The sequence below is a fragment of the Zootoca vivipara genome, chromosome 11 (genome assembly GCF_965207765.1).
Source record: "Zootoca vivipara chromosome 11, rZooViv2.hap1.1, whole genome shotgun sequence".
In the NCBI taxonomy this organism is placed as follows: Eukaryota; Metazoa; Chordata; class Lepidosauria; order Squamata; family Lacertidae; genus Zootoca; species Zootoca vivipara.
The window spans coordinates 47,626,853-47,643,635 of NC_142594.1; the positions used below are offsets into that span (position 1 = coordinate 47,626,853).

At 39.8% G+C, this 16,783-nt stretch overlaps 1 protein-coding gene across 1 annotated transcript in view; it reads left to right on the forward strand.

The window, feature by feature from the left end:
* Positions 1-14,937, forward strand: part of PAXIP1 (PAX interacting protein 1) — a 26,047-nt gene extending 11,110 nt beyond the window's left edge. The window contains exons 10-21 of the mRNA XM_060280913.2: positions 340-477; positions 2,013-2,134; positions 3,152-3,336; positions 3,731-3,774; positions 4,482-4,549; positions 5,546-5,648; positions 6,603-6,771; positions 7,571-7,671; positions 10,171-10,305; positions 10,396-10,471; positions 12,384-12,443; positions 13,237-14,937. Coding sequence (XP_060136896.1) covers positions 340-477; positions 2,013-2,134; positions 3,152-3,336; positions 3,731-3,774; positions 4,482-4,549; positions 5,546-5,648; positions 6,603-6,771; positions 7,571-7,671; positions 10,171-10,305; positions 10,396-10,471; positions 12,384-12,443; positions 13,237-13,253 — 1,218 coding nt within the window. The 3' untranslated portion in view covers positions 13,254-14,937. The remainder of the gene's footprint in view (positions 1-339; positions 478-2,012; positions 2,135-3,151; positions 3,337-3,730; positions 3,775-4,481; positions 4,550-5,545; positions 5,649-6,602; positions 6,772-7,570; positions 7,672-10,170; positions 10,306-10,395; positions 10,472-12,383; positions 12,444-13,236) is intronic.
* Positions 14,938-16,783: the final 1,846 nt, after the last annotated feature.

Sequence of the window (16,783 nt, forward strand, 5' to 3'; positions counted from 1 at the left end):
GAGGTTAGATGGCTCTCTCTCTGTATATGTAGAGAGAGGCTTGGATAGGAAAGAGACAGAATACAAGAAATAAATATATATTGTATCTTTTGGTTGTTGTTCTGTAGACTGTGGTAGTTGTATGCTCCATACAGTTGAGAGTGACTAACTTAAGGGTTGGTGGGCCTATATCAGAGATGGCACTCACTGCAGTCTGGGGACTTAGGTTCATTTGTATCCCATACCAGCCTCATTTTTGTTTGAGTGGGTGGCTGAAAGCTTTATAAACCTAAAGCAGCAATGTATATATATTTAAAATATTTTCATGTACAGTGACAATGTTTTGCATTTGTGTTGCAGGCTTTGAGAGAAAGGAAGAGATGTATCACAGCACACTGGTTGAACTCTGTGCTAAAAAAGAAGAAAATGGTACCACCTCACCGAGCTCTTCATTTTCCTGTAGCATTTCCACCAGGAGGGAAACCATGTTCACAGCACGTAAGAAACTCTAGCATTTTGCTTGGAAGGTGCTGTTGCTGTTATTCCTTTTACTGCAGGCAGCTTTTTATGTCAAGATATAAAAATGAGCAAATATGTCATGTCCAGTCTTTGAGAATATTTTACAACTTTAATTGGAATTAATAAAATTACATGATTGAATTCAGGATTTTTTTCTGCTGCACATAAATATCTTTATTTGAATGGGATATATTTCCCTAATTGAAGTTATCTTTAAATCTCAGTGGTGGAACTGGTTGGTTTTTTACTCCTTTTTATGTGAAGATCACTGCATTGTGAAGGGTTTTCTGTGAGATGGTAAATTTGGTTATCACATTGAGAGTTAGGCAAATGGCTCAGTTTATGAAAATGATATCATAAAGCAAGAATGGAGAACAGGGGCCCCTCTAACATTATTGGAGTATAACTCCCATCATTCCTGACCATTGCCATACTGACCATGACTGAAATTTGGAAGTCCAACAATATTTGGAGGGGCATAGATTCTGAACCCCTGTCATAAAGTGACTGCCTGAAGATTTTACCACTTCATAGTCAAATGTTTGGTTTGGACCTTATCTATCAATGGTTGCTTACACCTGGAATCTTCCTAGATCAATTAATAATACCATGAAATGAACCTTGGAATCTTTTGGGGCTAAAAAGCAGTATGAAAAGATTTAGATACAGTGGTACCTCGGTTTATGAACACAATTGGTTCCGGAAGTCTGTTCATAAACTGAAGCGTTCATAAACTGAAGCGAACTTTTCCATTGAAAGTAATGGAAAGTGGATTAATCCGTTCCAGAGTACTTAAACTGAAGCGTTCATAAACTGAAGCGAACTTTCCCATTGAAAGTAATGGAAAGTGGATTAATCCGTTCCAGACGGGTCCGCGGAGTACTTAAACTGAAGCGTTCATAAACTGAAGCATGGGTGTAATTGGTTCCGGAAGTCTGTTCATAAACTGAAGCGTTCATAAACCGAAGCGAACTTTCCCATTGAAAGTAATGGAAAATGAATTAATCCGTTCCAGATGGGTCCATGGTGTTCATAAACCGAAAATTCATAAACCGAGGTGTTCATAAACCGAGGTTCCACTGTAAATAGAAAAATGTCTGGCTGCAGTTATGTGTCCACATTTTGAGAATGAGAAGAGTTACTATTTCATAGCATACTTCAAATTAACTGAAGACTTGGGAAGAAAAGGTTACCCATAGTATTAGTTACAGGTAGGTAGCCGTGTGGGTCTGATGTAGTCGAAACAAAATAAAAAAATTCCTTCCAGTAGCACCTTAGAGACCAACTAAGTTTGTCATTGGTATGAGCTTTCGTGTGCATGCACACTTCTTCAGATACACACCCATAGTATGTACTTAAAGAATAGGACACTTTTGGAAGGCATTGAAAGGTGGGCAAAGAGACACATACTGTACTACAAATGACCAAGAGAGATTTACAACTTTTTCTGATAGCATTTATTTAAAATTTCTGTTTACTCATATTTCTGATGGTTGAATAATCTTCTGTTCCAGATAATCTCAGTGACAGGTTTTGTTGATAGTGACAGAGATGATCTTAAGCTGATGGCCTACCTCTCAGGTGCAAAGTACACAGGCTATCTTTGTCGCAGCAACACAGTTCTCATCTGTAAAGAGTAAGTGGCTTATATTTTGATTTTTGTTATTAACCATGATATATAAATAATATTGTTACAATTTGTGAAAATATTAGTGAGTATAAAATTATAAGCTGAATAGAGAAGTTAATACATTCTAAAAAAAATTATCCCAATTGGTATCTATTGTTTTAAACACATTACATATACAGTGGTACCTCGCAAGACGAATGCCTCGCGCAACGAAAAACTCTCAAGACGAAAGCGTCTTGCAAAACGCGGCCATAGAATGGTGGCAAAGGAAGATCAGCTGTCAGTGCGGGAAGCTGACAGCTGATCTTCCTTTGCCTTCTTTCCGCGCTACAGCTGGTTCCCTGGGGTTTGCCAAGGCAGGCGGCGACAAGCCCCGGCAAGCAGCCCCCGCCGCGCTTCGGCTCTGTCCCCCGGAGCCGAAGAGCGGTGGGTGCTGCTTGCCAGGGCTTCTCGCCGCCTGCCTTCCCCGGGCCAAGGGGAAGGCAGGCGGCAACAGCCCCCGCACCATTGCGCTTTGGCTCCGGGGGATGGAGGGCGAGCGCAGCGGGGGGGGAGCAGGAGAAAGTGCGTGGCGGCTGCTGCGCTGAGGGGGCTGATCCAGGCCGGCCGGAGGGCGAGCGCCGCACGCTTTCTCCTGCTCGCCCCATGCGCTGCGCTCACCCTTGGGGCGGCCCGGGATTGGCTGCCTCAGCGTCACCGCCACCAAGGCGAGTGGGAGAAAGCCCATAGTAACGCATTAAGTTTCAATGCATTCCCATGGGAAACCGCAATTCGCAAGATGATTTTTTTGTAAAACGAATTGACCCGTGGAACGAATTAAATTCGCCTTGTGAGGTACCACTATATATAATGGTTCCATAAATTGGTTTTATATGTACAATGGTTTTAAATTTTTATTTATGCAACTGTTCTATATAAGTTTTTATTGTAAATGGCTTTGGGATGCCTCATGGGAAGCGATTCATAAATGAAAATAAATAAGATGTTTAGTATTATTTGTGTCTCTTTTCCCTCTGTAACAAGGCCAACTGGCTTAAAGTATGAGAAAGCCAAAGAGTGGAGGATACCATGTGTTAATGCACAATGGCTCTGTGATATATTACTTGGAAATTTTGAAGCACTGCGGCAAATACAGCACAATCGATACACAGTATTCAATCTTCAAGAACCACTTGCTCCTAATCAACATTTGGTTTTAAACCTTCTTGGTAAGAAGAGTTTCCAGACATACAGCATAGCAAATGTTAGTCTTCTGCAGTAAAGAAATAAATGAATAAATAAATAAAACTTGTTGCTCAGACTTACGAACTTTGCATGGCTTGGGACATGTCAGTATGGCTGTTGCTTGGGTTTCTGATTTACTGTTCTAAGCAAGCAAGGTTTACTCAAAAGGAAGCCCCATAGGAAATGACATTCATTCCTTTTAAAGTCTTTTAGGATTGCACCGCTAGAACATTTGTGCAAAACTGGAAGCAACACATCCCACTTTGAGGGGATGTTCCATGCACACTGTCAGACTGTGTGTGTAATTAGTGTGGTGGAGTGTGAAGAAAATATATGTCCTCATGTCAAAACTTGTTCTTTCCTGTTCACTGTTCCCAGAGGCTTGGAGAGTTCCACTAAAAGTATCATCAGAACTTCTAATGGTATGTGGACTTGGTAATAATTTATTTACTTTAACTGCTATTTCAGTGGGAACATCATAAATCTGTTTGGAGAAAGGAATATAAATCCTTAAAAGATTCATTTGTTTAAGATACACTTATGCTGTCCTTTGTTTAAAATTGATTCCAGGGCAGTTAACATAAGAGTAAAGAATCCAATTTTAAAAATAAATATGATTTGCTATTTAAATGTTCTTTGAACATGTTTGGATTTTTGCAGAAGTGTATTAGCAATACAAGTTTGACAAGAGTGACAAGTGAAAACTTCAGAAGTTCTTATGGCTGCATTGGGGTGGTGGGAGTACATACATTTGGGGCTGTGGCTTTTCTCATGCTAAACTATATGTGACGTTGACACCAGGCCGTATCTTGAACAACCTTCAGTTTTGATACTGCTTTCTGTTGACAATTTCTATTATAATTATTTGATGACTGGTGAAGCATATAAGGTTGTGTAGTGTGCACACACAAAAACTAATTAAAATATTATCTGAACCCTCCCCCAAAATAGACCTTTTAAACTGCATCTAGGGTTCTATGCTGAGGCATTAAGTGTGCTAAATCTGCTTTTATTTTAATTACTATGGCTAAAAAGATTTTGCTGTGAAATAGTAAATAATTATTAGAGGGAAAGTGTGTGTGTGTGTGTGTGTGTGTGTGCTTATATATTTCTATATTATTTGTTGTAGGGTTTGAGATTACCATTAAAACCAAAGCAAAATGAATCAGTAATTCAACCGTCAAGCAAGCGGCCAAGGTGAGAGAGTGGCCATTCTCCAATGTGTCACATTCTTAGTCTATTAAATAACATTATTAAAACTACTGCTAAAACTTCTGGAAATCTCCGTCTGGAGTGGCAAACTGCAATCCTAAGGGACAAATGCAGCCTTTTGGGCCCCCCTGTCTCAGGACTCTCTCAGCGCTTCTCAAACTTGTGTTCCCAGCTGTTGTTGGACTACAACATAGTTTGAGAAATACTGACTAGTCTATATTGCCTTCCTAGTTCTCCACCTTGCTTTGCACCTTCCTTGTGTTCTTTTGCCTGGGTGGAATGCACTCTTAAACTATGATGAGGTCTTTTGCTTACATTGATGGAAGATCAAGAAATTTGTACTGTATGTGTGTAGAAACCTTTGGGCTGGACCTTTGTGTGTACTTTGCAAAGGTAAGAGTTGTACCTGTGGCTCCACCCACTTTTGCCTCTGGCCCATTCAACACGAGCATGTTGATCTCTGAAGGTGAGAGAATGCCCTTCGTGGCCTGAAAAAGGTTCCCTGGCCCCACTATATTATGGTATCATTCTGCTGATGATTATTTAGAGAGACACTTGTGCTGTGGGAAGTGAACAGTTTGGAGGGAGGAGGGAGGGTGCAAACTAAGTCAAAGTATAAAAATTCCTTCCAGCACCGTAGAGACCAACTAAGTTTGTTATTGTTATGAGCTTTTGTGTGCATTCACACTTCTTCAGATACACTGAAACAGAAGTCACCAGACCCTTATATATAGACAAAGTATGTAAGAAAACATGAACCTTGAAATAATGCCATACATAGGCACTTAAGAGATAAAATATTCTACAAAAGATTGCTGCACCAGCTAAATCCAAACAAAAGTTGTATATGGTGTGTTTCTACACACTTCATGGACCTTCTCTACATTTAGATATTAATTAGGAAAACAGTATATCAAAATTGTGTTGAATTTTAAATCCAAAAATACTCTGTTTTGTATTAACAGTATTTTGTATTTGTAGAATTGAAGACTTGCCAACTCCTACTAAAAACGTGACACCAGAATTGACACCAGTAGTGCTCTTCACGGGATTTGAGCCTTCCCAGGTGCATCAGTACATCAAGGTGACTTTCCTCAGTCTTAACAGAACAAACACTTTTGTAACATTTTTCTCTACTGAAAGCCCTGCAAAATATTATAAAATGTTTGTCTTGTGATTCTATACCTCTGGTGGCCCATTCATGCAAGCAAGTTATCAGTTGCTGCAACAAAACATACATGTATGAAACTCTCTTAGATCTACTATATAGTCTTGTAGAGAAACCTAAATCATCATAAGAGCCTGCAGGATCAGACCAAAGGCCTATCTTGGGGGTTGCTAGTGAGGGGTACATGTGTCTAGAGACCTCTTCTGGCACCCACAGGGTTTCCTCCCCTCACCCCCTCATTCTGAAATTAGGCTTGAACGTAGTGTTCTGTTGTAACTCATAGAACAGGTTGTGGTGTGTGTTTAGTCTTGGTGTTTGTATGGTGCCCATGGCAATTTATTTAGTTTGCAAATCTATCAAGAGGCCCCCCAAATTTGACAATTCTTTAGCCTATCTGATCTAGTATTCTGTTCTTTGGTCTAATTTAACAGGACTCTTCTTTGGCTTCTGGTTGCTAGACTATATGGTATATCTGGGGGTAGTTTCGCACAATTACGTTTGCTGCTAATGTAATAGCATAAAAGACATCAGAGGTGTGGCATCACAGACATAGGCTTTATCACCTTACAGCAGCCTTTCTCAACCTGGGGTCCCCAGATGTTCTTGAACTACAGCTGCCACCATCCCTGACCAGTGGCCATGCTGGCTAGGTATGATGGGAGTTGTAGTCTGACAATACACAAGGTTGAGAAAGGCTGCCTTACATTCTTTTTCAGTGGAGCTGGTTCATGTGCTTGGTTACTGGTCATCAAATGTACATTAATTATGTGTATGCTTGTGTGAACTAGGCTTAGTTTATCTTGCTTTTAGTTTGATTGAACTATTATGATGTGGCTGGAGGCTATAACCCTTTTTGATTACAATTTTCAGAAACTCTACATTCTTGGAGGTGAAGTAGCAGAATCTGCCCAGAAATGCACTCACTTAATAGCGAGTAAAGTGACACGTACTGTAAAATTCCTTACAGCTATTTCAGTTGTAAAGCATATAGTAACCCCAGAATGGTTGGAAGAGTGTTTCAAGGGCCAGAAGTTTATAGGTAAGTAATTCTTAAAGTTTGTCAGTATAAGTGATATAAAGTCTCTCCTTTAAAACACAAAAATGAAGCATGCGCAAAATAGTGCCCTTCTTGCTGTTAAGCAGGGGAACAACACTGAAACAATCAAATAATTTTTTTTGAAATAGAAGTTTCCCCTGTGACCAGGGGAGTGAGCCAAATAAGAGGGTTAATGCCCTCCTAGTTCTGTGTATTTTACTTGTAGGTACAGTTTACAATAAGCAGTGCTTATTATTTTACAAAAAAATATTATTGTTAATTTATTACGCCACCCATCTGACTGGGTTGCCCCATCCACTCTGGGCAGCTCCCAATATCCATCTTTATGGCTATGCATGTAGAACTTTAACATCTCTCGTTGCATTTTTTATGAGTGATTTCTTTTTCTACATTTTCAGTGGTTTTAAAAGTAGTTCCCCTTCACTCAGCAATTTTCAAGTGTTAAATTTTTAAATATAAAATCAAAGCAAGTACTTAACTCCAGCTTCTTATATTGAGTTGTGCTGCTTAATTTAAGGGACCCAAGCAATTCTTAAAATTAAGCTATTGATTTTTAAAAGAAGACAATCACTAGCTGCCCCATTGGCATCTTCCTTATTGATGAAACTTATGGTGGGGCAACTGAATCTAAATGCCCAAACTAAAGTAGTAGTATCTGATATGATAGTCTATAAATTCATAAATTATTTTTTTCTGATAACAGATTATTTTCTCAGGAGTAGATGCTTGCATCTTTTTGTATTATGAATAGTGACAGTTACATATTTTTTCTCTATTTTAGAAGAGCAAAACTACATACTCAGGGATGCAGAAGCTGAAGTTCTTTTCTGTTTCAGCTTAGAAGAATCTCTAAAGAAAGCACAGGAGACACCGCTCTTCAAGGTACATAGTTTTTTAAAAGTGAACCAAGTGTTTAAACATGAGTGTTATCATCGTGTGGCGCTGTGGGTTAAACCACAGAGCCTAGGGCTTGCTGATCAGAAGGTCGGCGGTTCGAATCCCTGCAATGGGGTGAGCTCCCCTTGCTCAGTCCCAGCTCCTGCCCGCCTAGCAGTTCGAAAGCACATCAAAATGCAAGTTGATAAATAGGGACCGCTCCGGCGGGAAGGTAAACTGCGTTTCCGTGCGGTGCTGTGGTTCGCCAGAAGCAGCTTTGTCATGCTGGCCACATGACCCAGAAGCTGTCTGCGGACAAACGCTGGCTCCCTCAGCCTATAGAGCGAGATGAACGCTGCAACCCCAGAGTTGGACATGACTGGACCTGATGGTCAGGGGCCCCTTTACCTTCACCTATGCTAGTATTTCCAACTACTTTTAGCTTTTATTTTGAAATATAAGTAATTCAGTATAACTAAATATTGTAGACTGGATTCCACTGAGGCATCACACCAAAAGCTTGGTTGTGTCTTCCAGACAAAATCATAATTTAGAATCATGCATGTGCTTTCATTTCCCATCTGCTTTGTAAGTTGGCTTATAGCAGTGTCTGCAAACAGAATGATCACTTTTAACTGCCACCATGATTTGCAAATGCAATTCAAATCATGACATGGGAATATGGTTTGCTAGCCAATTACAAACTGGTTTATCAGTGCAAAAGTCAGCATAATTCTTCCTTCACCATAATTTGGCAGGTTTTCTGAATTGACTGTCTTTGAGAAGTACTTCGCCTGTAAATGACTTGTTATATTATTATTTATTTAGAGCCTTAGTACCCCTCTATTCAGCCAAAAAGTCTCCCAGAGTAGCTTACATACAATGAATTAAAACAAGACAGTCCCTGCCTGGAGGCTTACAGTCTAAAAAATGATAGTCAAGGGAAAAGGCACAGGGAGGGAAGAAGAAGAAAAACAAACAAACTCTGGGATCAGTTCTTAAACAGTTGTGGAGCTAGTTCTTGGATTTGTAGAAGCAAGAGTAAAACTTTATGTAATTTATAAAACTCCCAGCACATGTGGTATCTACACCAGCATCCTTTGTTATATTTGTCACTTCAGCTAGTTCCTCACTGTCCTGGAACGTAACAATTTTTTTTTATTATTGGCTTTGGTAGGGGAAGAAATGGGAGCTTATCCATGTCGCCTCCATCCCTTTCTGTAGTTCCCAAGGACATTGTTCTCTCCTGTTATCTATCTTTCCTCTTTATGTGATTCTTTGCAATCTGGTTTTGACTCTGTGTCCTTTTGGAACTGACTTAATCTTTGATATTGGCAACCATCCGCATCTCTTTTCTTCTTTTAGTTTTCTCAAATCTCCAAAACCTTTGGTTTTATTCCTGCTTCTCAGTCCTTTTCAAGATCACTATTTCTTGCTACATAGTTGTTGGTTATTTTTCTCCTCTAGTTCAGAATCTTGACAGTTCTTTTAGCTTTTTCTATTTTCCTATGTCCAGGTGATTATCAAGCCTCTTGTATTCAGCTAATAAATCTATAATTTTGTAATTATGGTCTAAAGCTCAGCTCTTTGTTACCCAGTGAAACATCATTTTGAGAATGGCAACTAAGGTTTGACATTCATAATTTAAAAGTAATATTTCAAATTATGAAATTGCCAAAACATCATACCATCATGCATTAACTCTTTGCAGATAATGGAGAGTATTTATGCCTGACCATTTTAATGCTTTTCCTTCTGTAATTTAAAAACATTCCATTTAATGAATGACTGTCCTTGTAGAACAGAAATAATCTGTCAACCATGTTGTTTTATACTGCAGTTTGTGCAGGGAACCTAGAGACAGGCTGATTCTCTTCCTTTGTTAAAAATTATAACTGAAAGATCCACTGAAACTTGGTTGTTATTCTGTTTATTGATGCCTCTTTTTACATTACTGATGACATAGCTATGTACTTTCTATTTTAAGCAAACATTTGGAAGCAGATGGTAAAGTAAGAACTTGCTATAGGTTCCTCTGTAAACATAGTCTGATTTATTCATAATTCAAATGTGCTTTTCTTATATAGACAATACCAAAATTTAATTCCATTATATTATCTCCCCTATATTAATTATTGCAACATTCTTGTCCCCTCACCCACCCACTTCTGCTTCTAAGTGTTCTTCTACTTGAGTACAGTGTATAAAAACTATGGGGTGGGGCTGCCTTGAGATTTTGTAGAAATAGCAAGTCAGAACCTTCTTCCTCCCTTGTAGAAGAAATTAGCAAGGTATCCATGGCGAACATCAGCTTAAGGGGGAAAAATGATAACATTAGAGAAGAGGCAGGACAGGGTGAGAAGTTAATATACCACAAAATGGAATGCTAATTGACAGGAAGTGAACAGCCCACACTGGTACCTGCTCAGTGACATAGTGGTCAGTGTCACAGATGCAGACATACAGATAGATGTGTTTTGTGTTTCATAAATGTTTTGATTTTAGGGAAAGTACTTCTATATTACACCTGGAATTTGCCCTAGCCTTTCCACTATGAAATCTATTGTGGAATGTGCAGGAGGAAAGGTATTGACCAAACAACCTTCTTTCCGAAAGCTCATGGAACACAAGCAAAACAAAGTGAGTGTGATCTTGATTGATTTTCTAACATCTTTCTGCTTAGAAAATGTGTCCATTTGAGCTGACTCAATTTCACTATTTTTAATACAGAGCTTATCAGAGATTATTCTGATTTCTTGCGAAAATGATCTTCACTTATGTCGAGAATATTTTGCCAGAGGCATAGGTATGTGTTCTTTATACTTGTAACAATGTTTAACAATGCAACATGGCACCAACACTTTAAGGAAAGAAATGTATCACAATCTAATAGTTTCGTTATACAGTGGTACCTCGACATCTGAATGACTCGACTTCCGAAGTCGGCAAACCCAGAAGTCTTTGACAACCAAAGACTTCGACTTACGAAGAGCGCCGTGGAACGGACCGTCTTCGTAAGTCGAGGTACCACTGTAGTTGAAATATATATCAAATCCTGGATGTATGGGCTTGTGGGAGATTTTATACACAATGGGCTTTTGCATAGTTTTAGGAAAAAAACACCTTTTGCTAGGGGTGGGTATCAGGTTCAGATAAATCCCAATGCAAAATGTTGGAGGTGAAACAGGATTTGTCAAACAGAATCAGCAGGAATCAAAATCAAGACCCCTGAAAGTTTCATTCCATTGTGATTCATTATTTGAATCGGTGCTGTTAAATCTAGTGCTCTGTTTTGTCCCCATTAACTATAATAGAGAATCTAAAAAGGGGCTATATTTCCCCCCCTTTTCACTTGCTGATGAAATTTGCAGGGAAAGGAAACCTACCAGAGAGTATTAAGACTGTGAACTTCAAGGAAGATCCATTCAGGGTTCTTTGTGCACAGGACTTTTAAATTTTATTTTATTTTTTAGAAGCAGGCGCCCCAAGGGTTGGAGCCTGAGGGGTCTTCAGCCTCACCCCCATTTTTCAAGGAGGGGGGCTGGGCTCCCCCCAAATCCTGTAGCCCACTCTGCCTCCTCCCTGCCGCTGTCACACTGTGGTGAGGAGGCTGAGCACGGCTGTCCCTGCCCCCTCCACGGCCTGCGGCAGGATGTTGGGGGGTGAGGAGCAGTTCGAAATCTGGCTGTGCCTGCTCCTTCCGCGGCCCCTGCCAGTGGCAGGAGGTGGGAGGCAAGGAGCAGACCGAAATCGGGCTGTTCCCGCCACCTCCACGGTCTCCGCCAGCTTCTCTGCCTGCACATGCGGGAGGCAGCCGCAGGGCGATTGGCAAGAAAGAAGCCCTTTCTTGCTGCTCGTCCCTCCCGCTTGCAAGAGCAGGCAGAGGAGCTGTCATTGGGAGAGGCACAGCGCAGCTCCTCTCCCTGCCTGTGCGAGAGGCGGCGGGACCAGCAGGTCTCCTCTCTCTCTCCCCCCCCCCCCAAAATGAGTGCGTCTTATGGAGCGAAAAATGCAGTACTCAAAGGGATTGAAATCCAAACCTCTCTGTCAGAATAAAAGATACCCCGTTCACCTGCAAGCTTCCCATTGAGCTTAGTTTCACTTCTGAGAAAATAAAAGTGGTGTCTGTGTGACATAACAGTTAACTTAATGGAATGACTGGGACCACAGTGATATTTGGAAGGCTGGCAACTTGCTGCTCCACCTCAGCCTGCCTTGTTAACAACACAGTCCAACTCAACATGAAAGACAACCTTGAATCACCTCAAATCACATTGTTATTCAGGCTGCACACAGAACCAATGTACACCTGTGGTGTATTTATAGCTTTACATTGAAGATGTCAAACTTGGCACTAGCTCAGCTTAGGAGTGGCCACTTCCATGACTTGTCCAGCTCACCGGCTGCAAATGTGCCCCACTCTGACACAGCTTGCACAGGTCTGTTTCTGGCACCCAACTGCCAAGTATCCCTTGTGCACACTGCCTCTTAATCAGAATGTCAGTCTCCTTGAACATTAATGTTTTAAGAACACACACAAAGCCAGCTTCATGGTTACCTTGAATAAGCGCTGCCTCCGTCTTTCTTAGTTTCAATTGGCAGCTCCTCAATCCAAGTCCTTTCAGTCAAAACATAAACATTAAAAGATCAGTAGCTGCAATTAATTTACTATGGATGTATTGATTAAGTTTTATGTTTCCCCTCCCCTGTATTTGCAGATGTTCACAATGCAGAGTTTGTTTTGACCGGCGTTCTTACTCAGACACTGGATTATGAATCATATCCTTCATATGCTATATAAAATATGATTGTGTTTTCTGTAGTCTATCCTCCCTTAGAGGGAGCAGCTGACAGAGTTCACATAGAAACTCTATATATGGTTAATAAACTAATTCAGGTAAGCTGGTATCACCTTTTACCACGGCATATTTTATTCCCTCTTTGCTCTCACAGGCTCATTTAAGTACAGGTTAATAGTTTTCACCTGTGTTTGCAAATATATTTACAGTGGAACCTCATGTTATGGACAGGATCCGTTCCGGAGGCCTGTCCATAACACGGAACTGACGCAAGCCGAAGTGATACGTCTGCGCACGCATGTGGCGTGATTTAGTGCACGCACGAGCGGCGAAACCCAGAAGTAACCTGTTTCAGTACTTCCTGGTTGCCACGGGACGCAACTTGAAGTATGACTACTGGTTTTTACAGGAAGTTAGAATTGTTTGCTAGGATTCCCTGAAATTAAGGACACATGCTTTTAATATTTTGTTGTGACTGTCCCTTTAATAATGTCTTAATTTATTCTAAAATATGTTGTCTCTTAAAAAAAAGGAATTAACATTTGGATTAAATGTTAAAACACATATATTCTAATCAAAGTATAGCCTGAAAAAATACACATCACAGTGTTCTGTTGTTGAGTGCATATTTACCTAAGAAAGTTGTAAAACCATGTTGATGCGTTAGTCTTAACAGATTCTCTCTCCCCTTATGCTATCATTTTCTTGTAGAAAAAAAATGATTATGGCAATCTGGACATTTCAGCATAGCTTTTTCCTTAACCCAAATATACATATAAATTCACTTGACTGGAAGTAAAAATGCCTTATTGCTGTAGACTCCTTGAATCCTTCCTTCCTTCCAGCTTTTTCAGCCTGTGGATCAGTTGGCACTTCTGGAGTTCTTGTCCCCTTCTTCCCTTGTTTTGCTGAAGGCCAATGAGCAGTTTGAGGCAAGAGAGCAAACGTTAATTGCATCTGTTTAAGATGTGCAGCATTTTATTATTAAAACATAATTAACTATGTTCTTTGTATTATACTAGAGAGAGCTTACTTTTTATATCACAAATTAGTTTTCCTATTTTTTTTAGTTTTCACAACTGTTGGTACTTAACCACACAAAATTGGAATGTAAAGAGAAAGGGCTTGTGGTATGTAAATTATGGAAATAAAATATTTTGTATTTTATTTTATTAAGCTCTGTTTCTTTTATATTACTAATATCCTGGTTTTTGTATAAACATGCTTTTAAATGATGTTTCTTTAAGATTTTGTAGTGGCTCCTTTTCTTTTAAATATTGTGTAATTATGGCACTATGGTAAGAGTAAATTACTCTAAATCATTCTTTCACATGCTGTAAGATAATCTTCCCTTTATTTTACAAGGTATGTTTTAATATTAAAAACCAAGTATTTTAAGCAGAATTTATTGTTAATATTTTGTGTATTTCTACTGAAGTTAGCTTGAACTCATATCTGCTTTGACAATTTTTCTTGAAATACTTTTTAATGAAATAAATATGCAAAAAATGAATTCACAGAACTAAACTCACTCCAAGTGAATTACATTTGCAAAATTATATTGTACTTAATGGAACTAATTATAAATGTTATTTAAAAACTAGCATCAAACTACTGTTTCAGCAAGAACAATGTCTGGTAAGGTGCAGCCAGTTCCAAAGATTCTTTTAAAAAGTGCAACTCCTTCCAGGGATTATCTATGGATCCAATAGCAAATTTCCATTCAGTAATTTTGAGCATTTCAATAATTTGGGTTTGGCAGTTACTGCAGAATTCTTTAATTTATATAGTTTGAAATAGCATTTGTCTTACCTGACAGCATGCCATGTTTTGTGCATTTGTTTCTGAAAATGAAGGGCCATATATGACAAAAAAAAGAACACATGATTCATGTGGAGCAGCTGCAGGTACAAATTCTGGTGGTTTAATGTTTAAACATGGCAGGTGGACACTGAACACTACTGACAGACTTGCAATGCACTTTGAAGACACTGCACTAAATGTTAGCGGAAGTTAGTTGATCTTTTCTCACACACTACATTTTTGCAAGGTACGGAAAATACATACTTTAGCCAACATCTCTTTGTCCGTAACTGCTTTTTAAAGAAACCTCTTCACTGCTGAAACTTGGCAACTAGATCAATGTACCTTTTTTAGACGTCATTGGCACCATAACTTTTGAAGGTGTTTGTACTTGTGTGCTCACACTGGAAAATAGCACAGCCAGAACAGAAAGTACAACAGGTCCACCATCAAGGCATTGGAAATGATTTATAGGAAAAGCATATGGAAATACCTGCTGTCCTTAAAATGAACATGCTTTTCATGTGGCTTTCAGTGATGGTTGCCTCTTCTGCAGCATCTGTGTGTCATATTTCTTGCCTGTAAAACATTTTCCACATTTATGTTCTGTATAATTGCTACACTGAATAGTTTATGTATGTTTATTCTTATAAAAGAGTTTTGGAACACAGCATAAAACCATGTCATTTTTCAGATTCATAAAACATGTGAACCCATTCAGTGCTAAACATCTGGTAGGAACCCACCCTTCTCTCTCTGTTTAAGAAATAGTAAAATGACCACTGTAAAATGGTCATCAGGTAGGTGAAATGTATACAGAACGCAGGCCTTTAAATTTCAGAAATCGGGGTGGGGAAGCAGGGAGTCAAAATGTTCACCACTTGGATTTCCTAAACATGTTGCTGTAACCTCTGTTTCTAGGGGAGGCCCGATGCACTGGACTTGCTTTGTCACACAATTCAGTAAGAGCCACTTAGAACCTAAGAGCCTTTATCTCTTCCCCATCTTTAATCTAATCCACATGGCCCTGTGCCTCGAAGCTACCAGCATGAGTCTGACCAAACTGTGGGAGGCAGTGGAAGACAGGAGTGCCTGGTGTGCTCTGGTCCATGGGGTCATGAAGAGTCGGACACAATTAAACGACTAAACAACTACAATGAGAAAATGTGAACCACAGTTGAATGACCAAATTAACATAATAGAGAACTAATAATGTATTGCCAATTGCTTTGCTTGCACAAATAAAGGTTCCTTATCAGAACTTAAGAAGATCCTGCTGGATCAGGCCAATGGCCCATCTAGTCCAGCATCCTGCTGTCACAGTGGCCAACCAGATGCCTGTAGAAAACCCACAAACACTGCCTGAGCTCAAGAACATTCTCCCTTCCCTTGGTTTTCAGCAGTTGGTATTCAGAAGATTTACTGCCTCCAGCTGTTGGAGGTAGAGCAGAGTCAGTGGCTAGTAACCACCAATAGCTATGAATTTGTCTAATCTTTTAAAGCTGTGCAGTCCTTAATCTCAGGGCTGTGGGTTCAAGCCCCATGTTGAGTGAAAGATTCCTGCACAGCAGAGGGTTGGACAAGAACACTGGATGATCCTCGTGGTCCCTTCTAATTCTATTTATTAAGTTTGACTATGTGCTCCATGAATAAGTACTTCCTTTTATCTGTCCTTGGTTTTGCATCTAGTAGATCTTAAGCACGAAAGCAGCCTTCCATGAGGAAACCCATGAAACATATTTTCCTTTTTAAAGAGCAAATTACATATAAAATTACCTGATACTTGCATTGCCACCATAATAATTTGCATGCTATTTTGCCCAGAGCCTGCTCACAAAATGCTTCAGGGAGGCTAACTTTGCCCTTGCAGCCAGGTTTTCTTAAGAATGTAGATTAAAAATGCATAATTAGTTGCTCATGAAATCCACTTGAATTAATTGATGTAGGTAAAAGTGTGATATTTAATAAATTGCAAATGGATTTAGGCTCTCTATTTCAGTGGTAGAGCTCATCCTCCGCATACAGGTCTCTGCTTCAGTTCCCAACTTCTCCAGGTTAGAGAGAGAATGGCTGCAGTAGTTTTAGTTAATACAACTGGACTTCCAATTCTCACCATTCCCAGCCAGCATGGCCAGTGGTCAGGTGCTAGGTGAGTTTTGGCCCAATATCTGAAGGGCCAAACGTTCCCAACCTCTGGCCAAGGCATTACAGAGCTAGATGTACAAATGGTCTGACTCTGTATGCATAAAACCTTACATAGAAAAGAGCAACAGAAATATGAACAGTCTTTCAAGTTGTGGCTGTTAAGATGGCTTCAGTTTTGAACAGAGTAGCCTAACAGCGTTGATAGGCGCACAAAGTCAGCACCACCAGCCTTCACCACCTGATGTGGCTTAACTGTGACATGCAAAACAGTTCACAAGGGACAAAAATGCAGGAAACAGAGACTATGCACTTAATACTGCTCAATCAACACCATGCCGGGTTTGCTGGTGCAACTATTTCCTTTCAGCAGG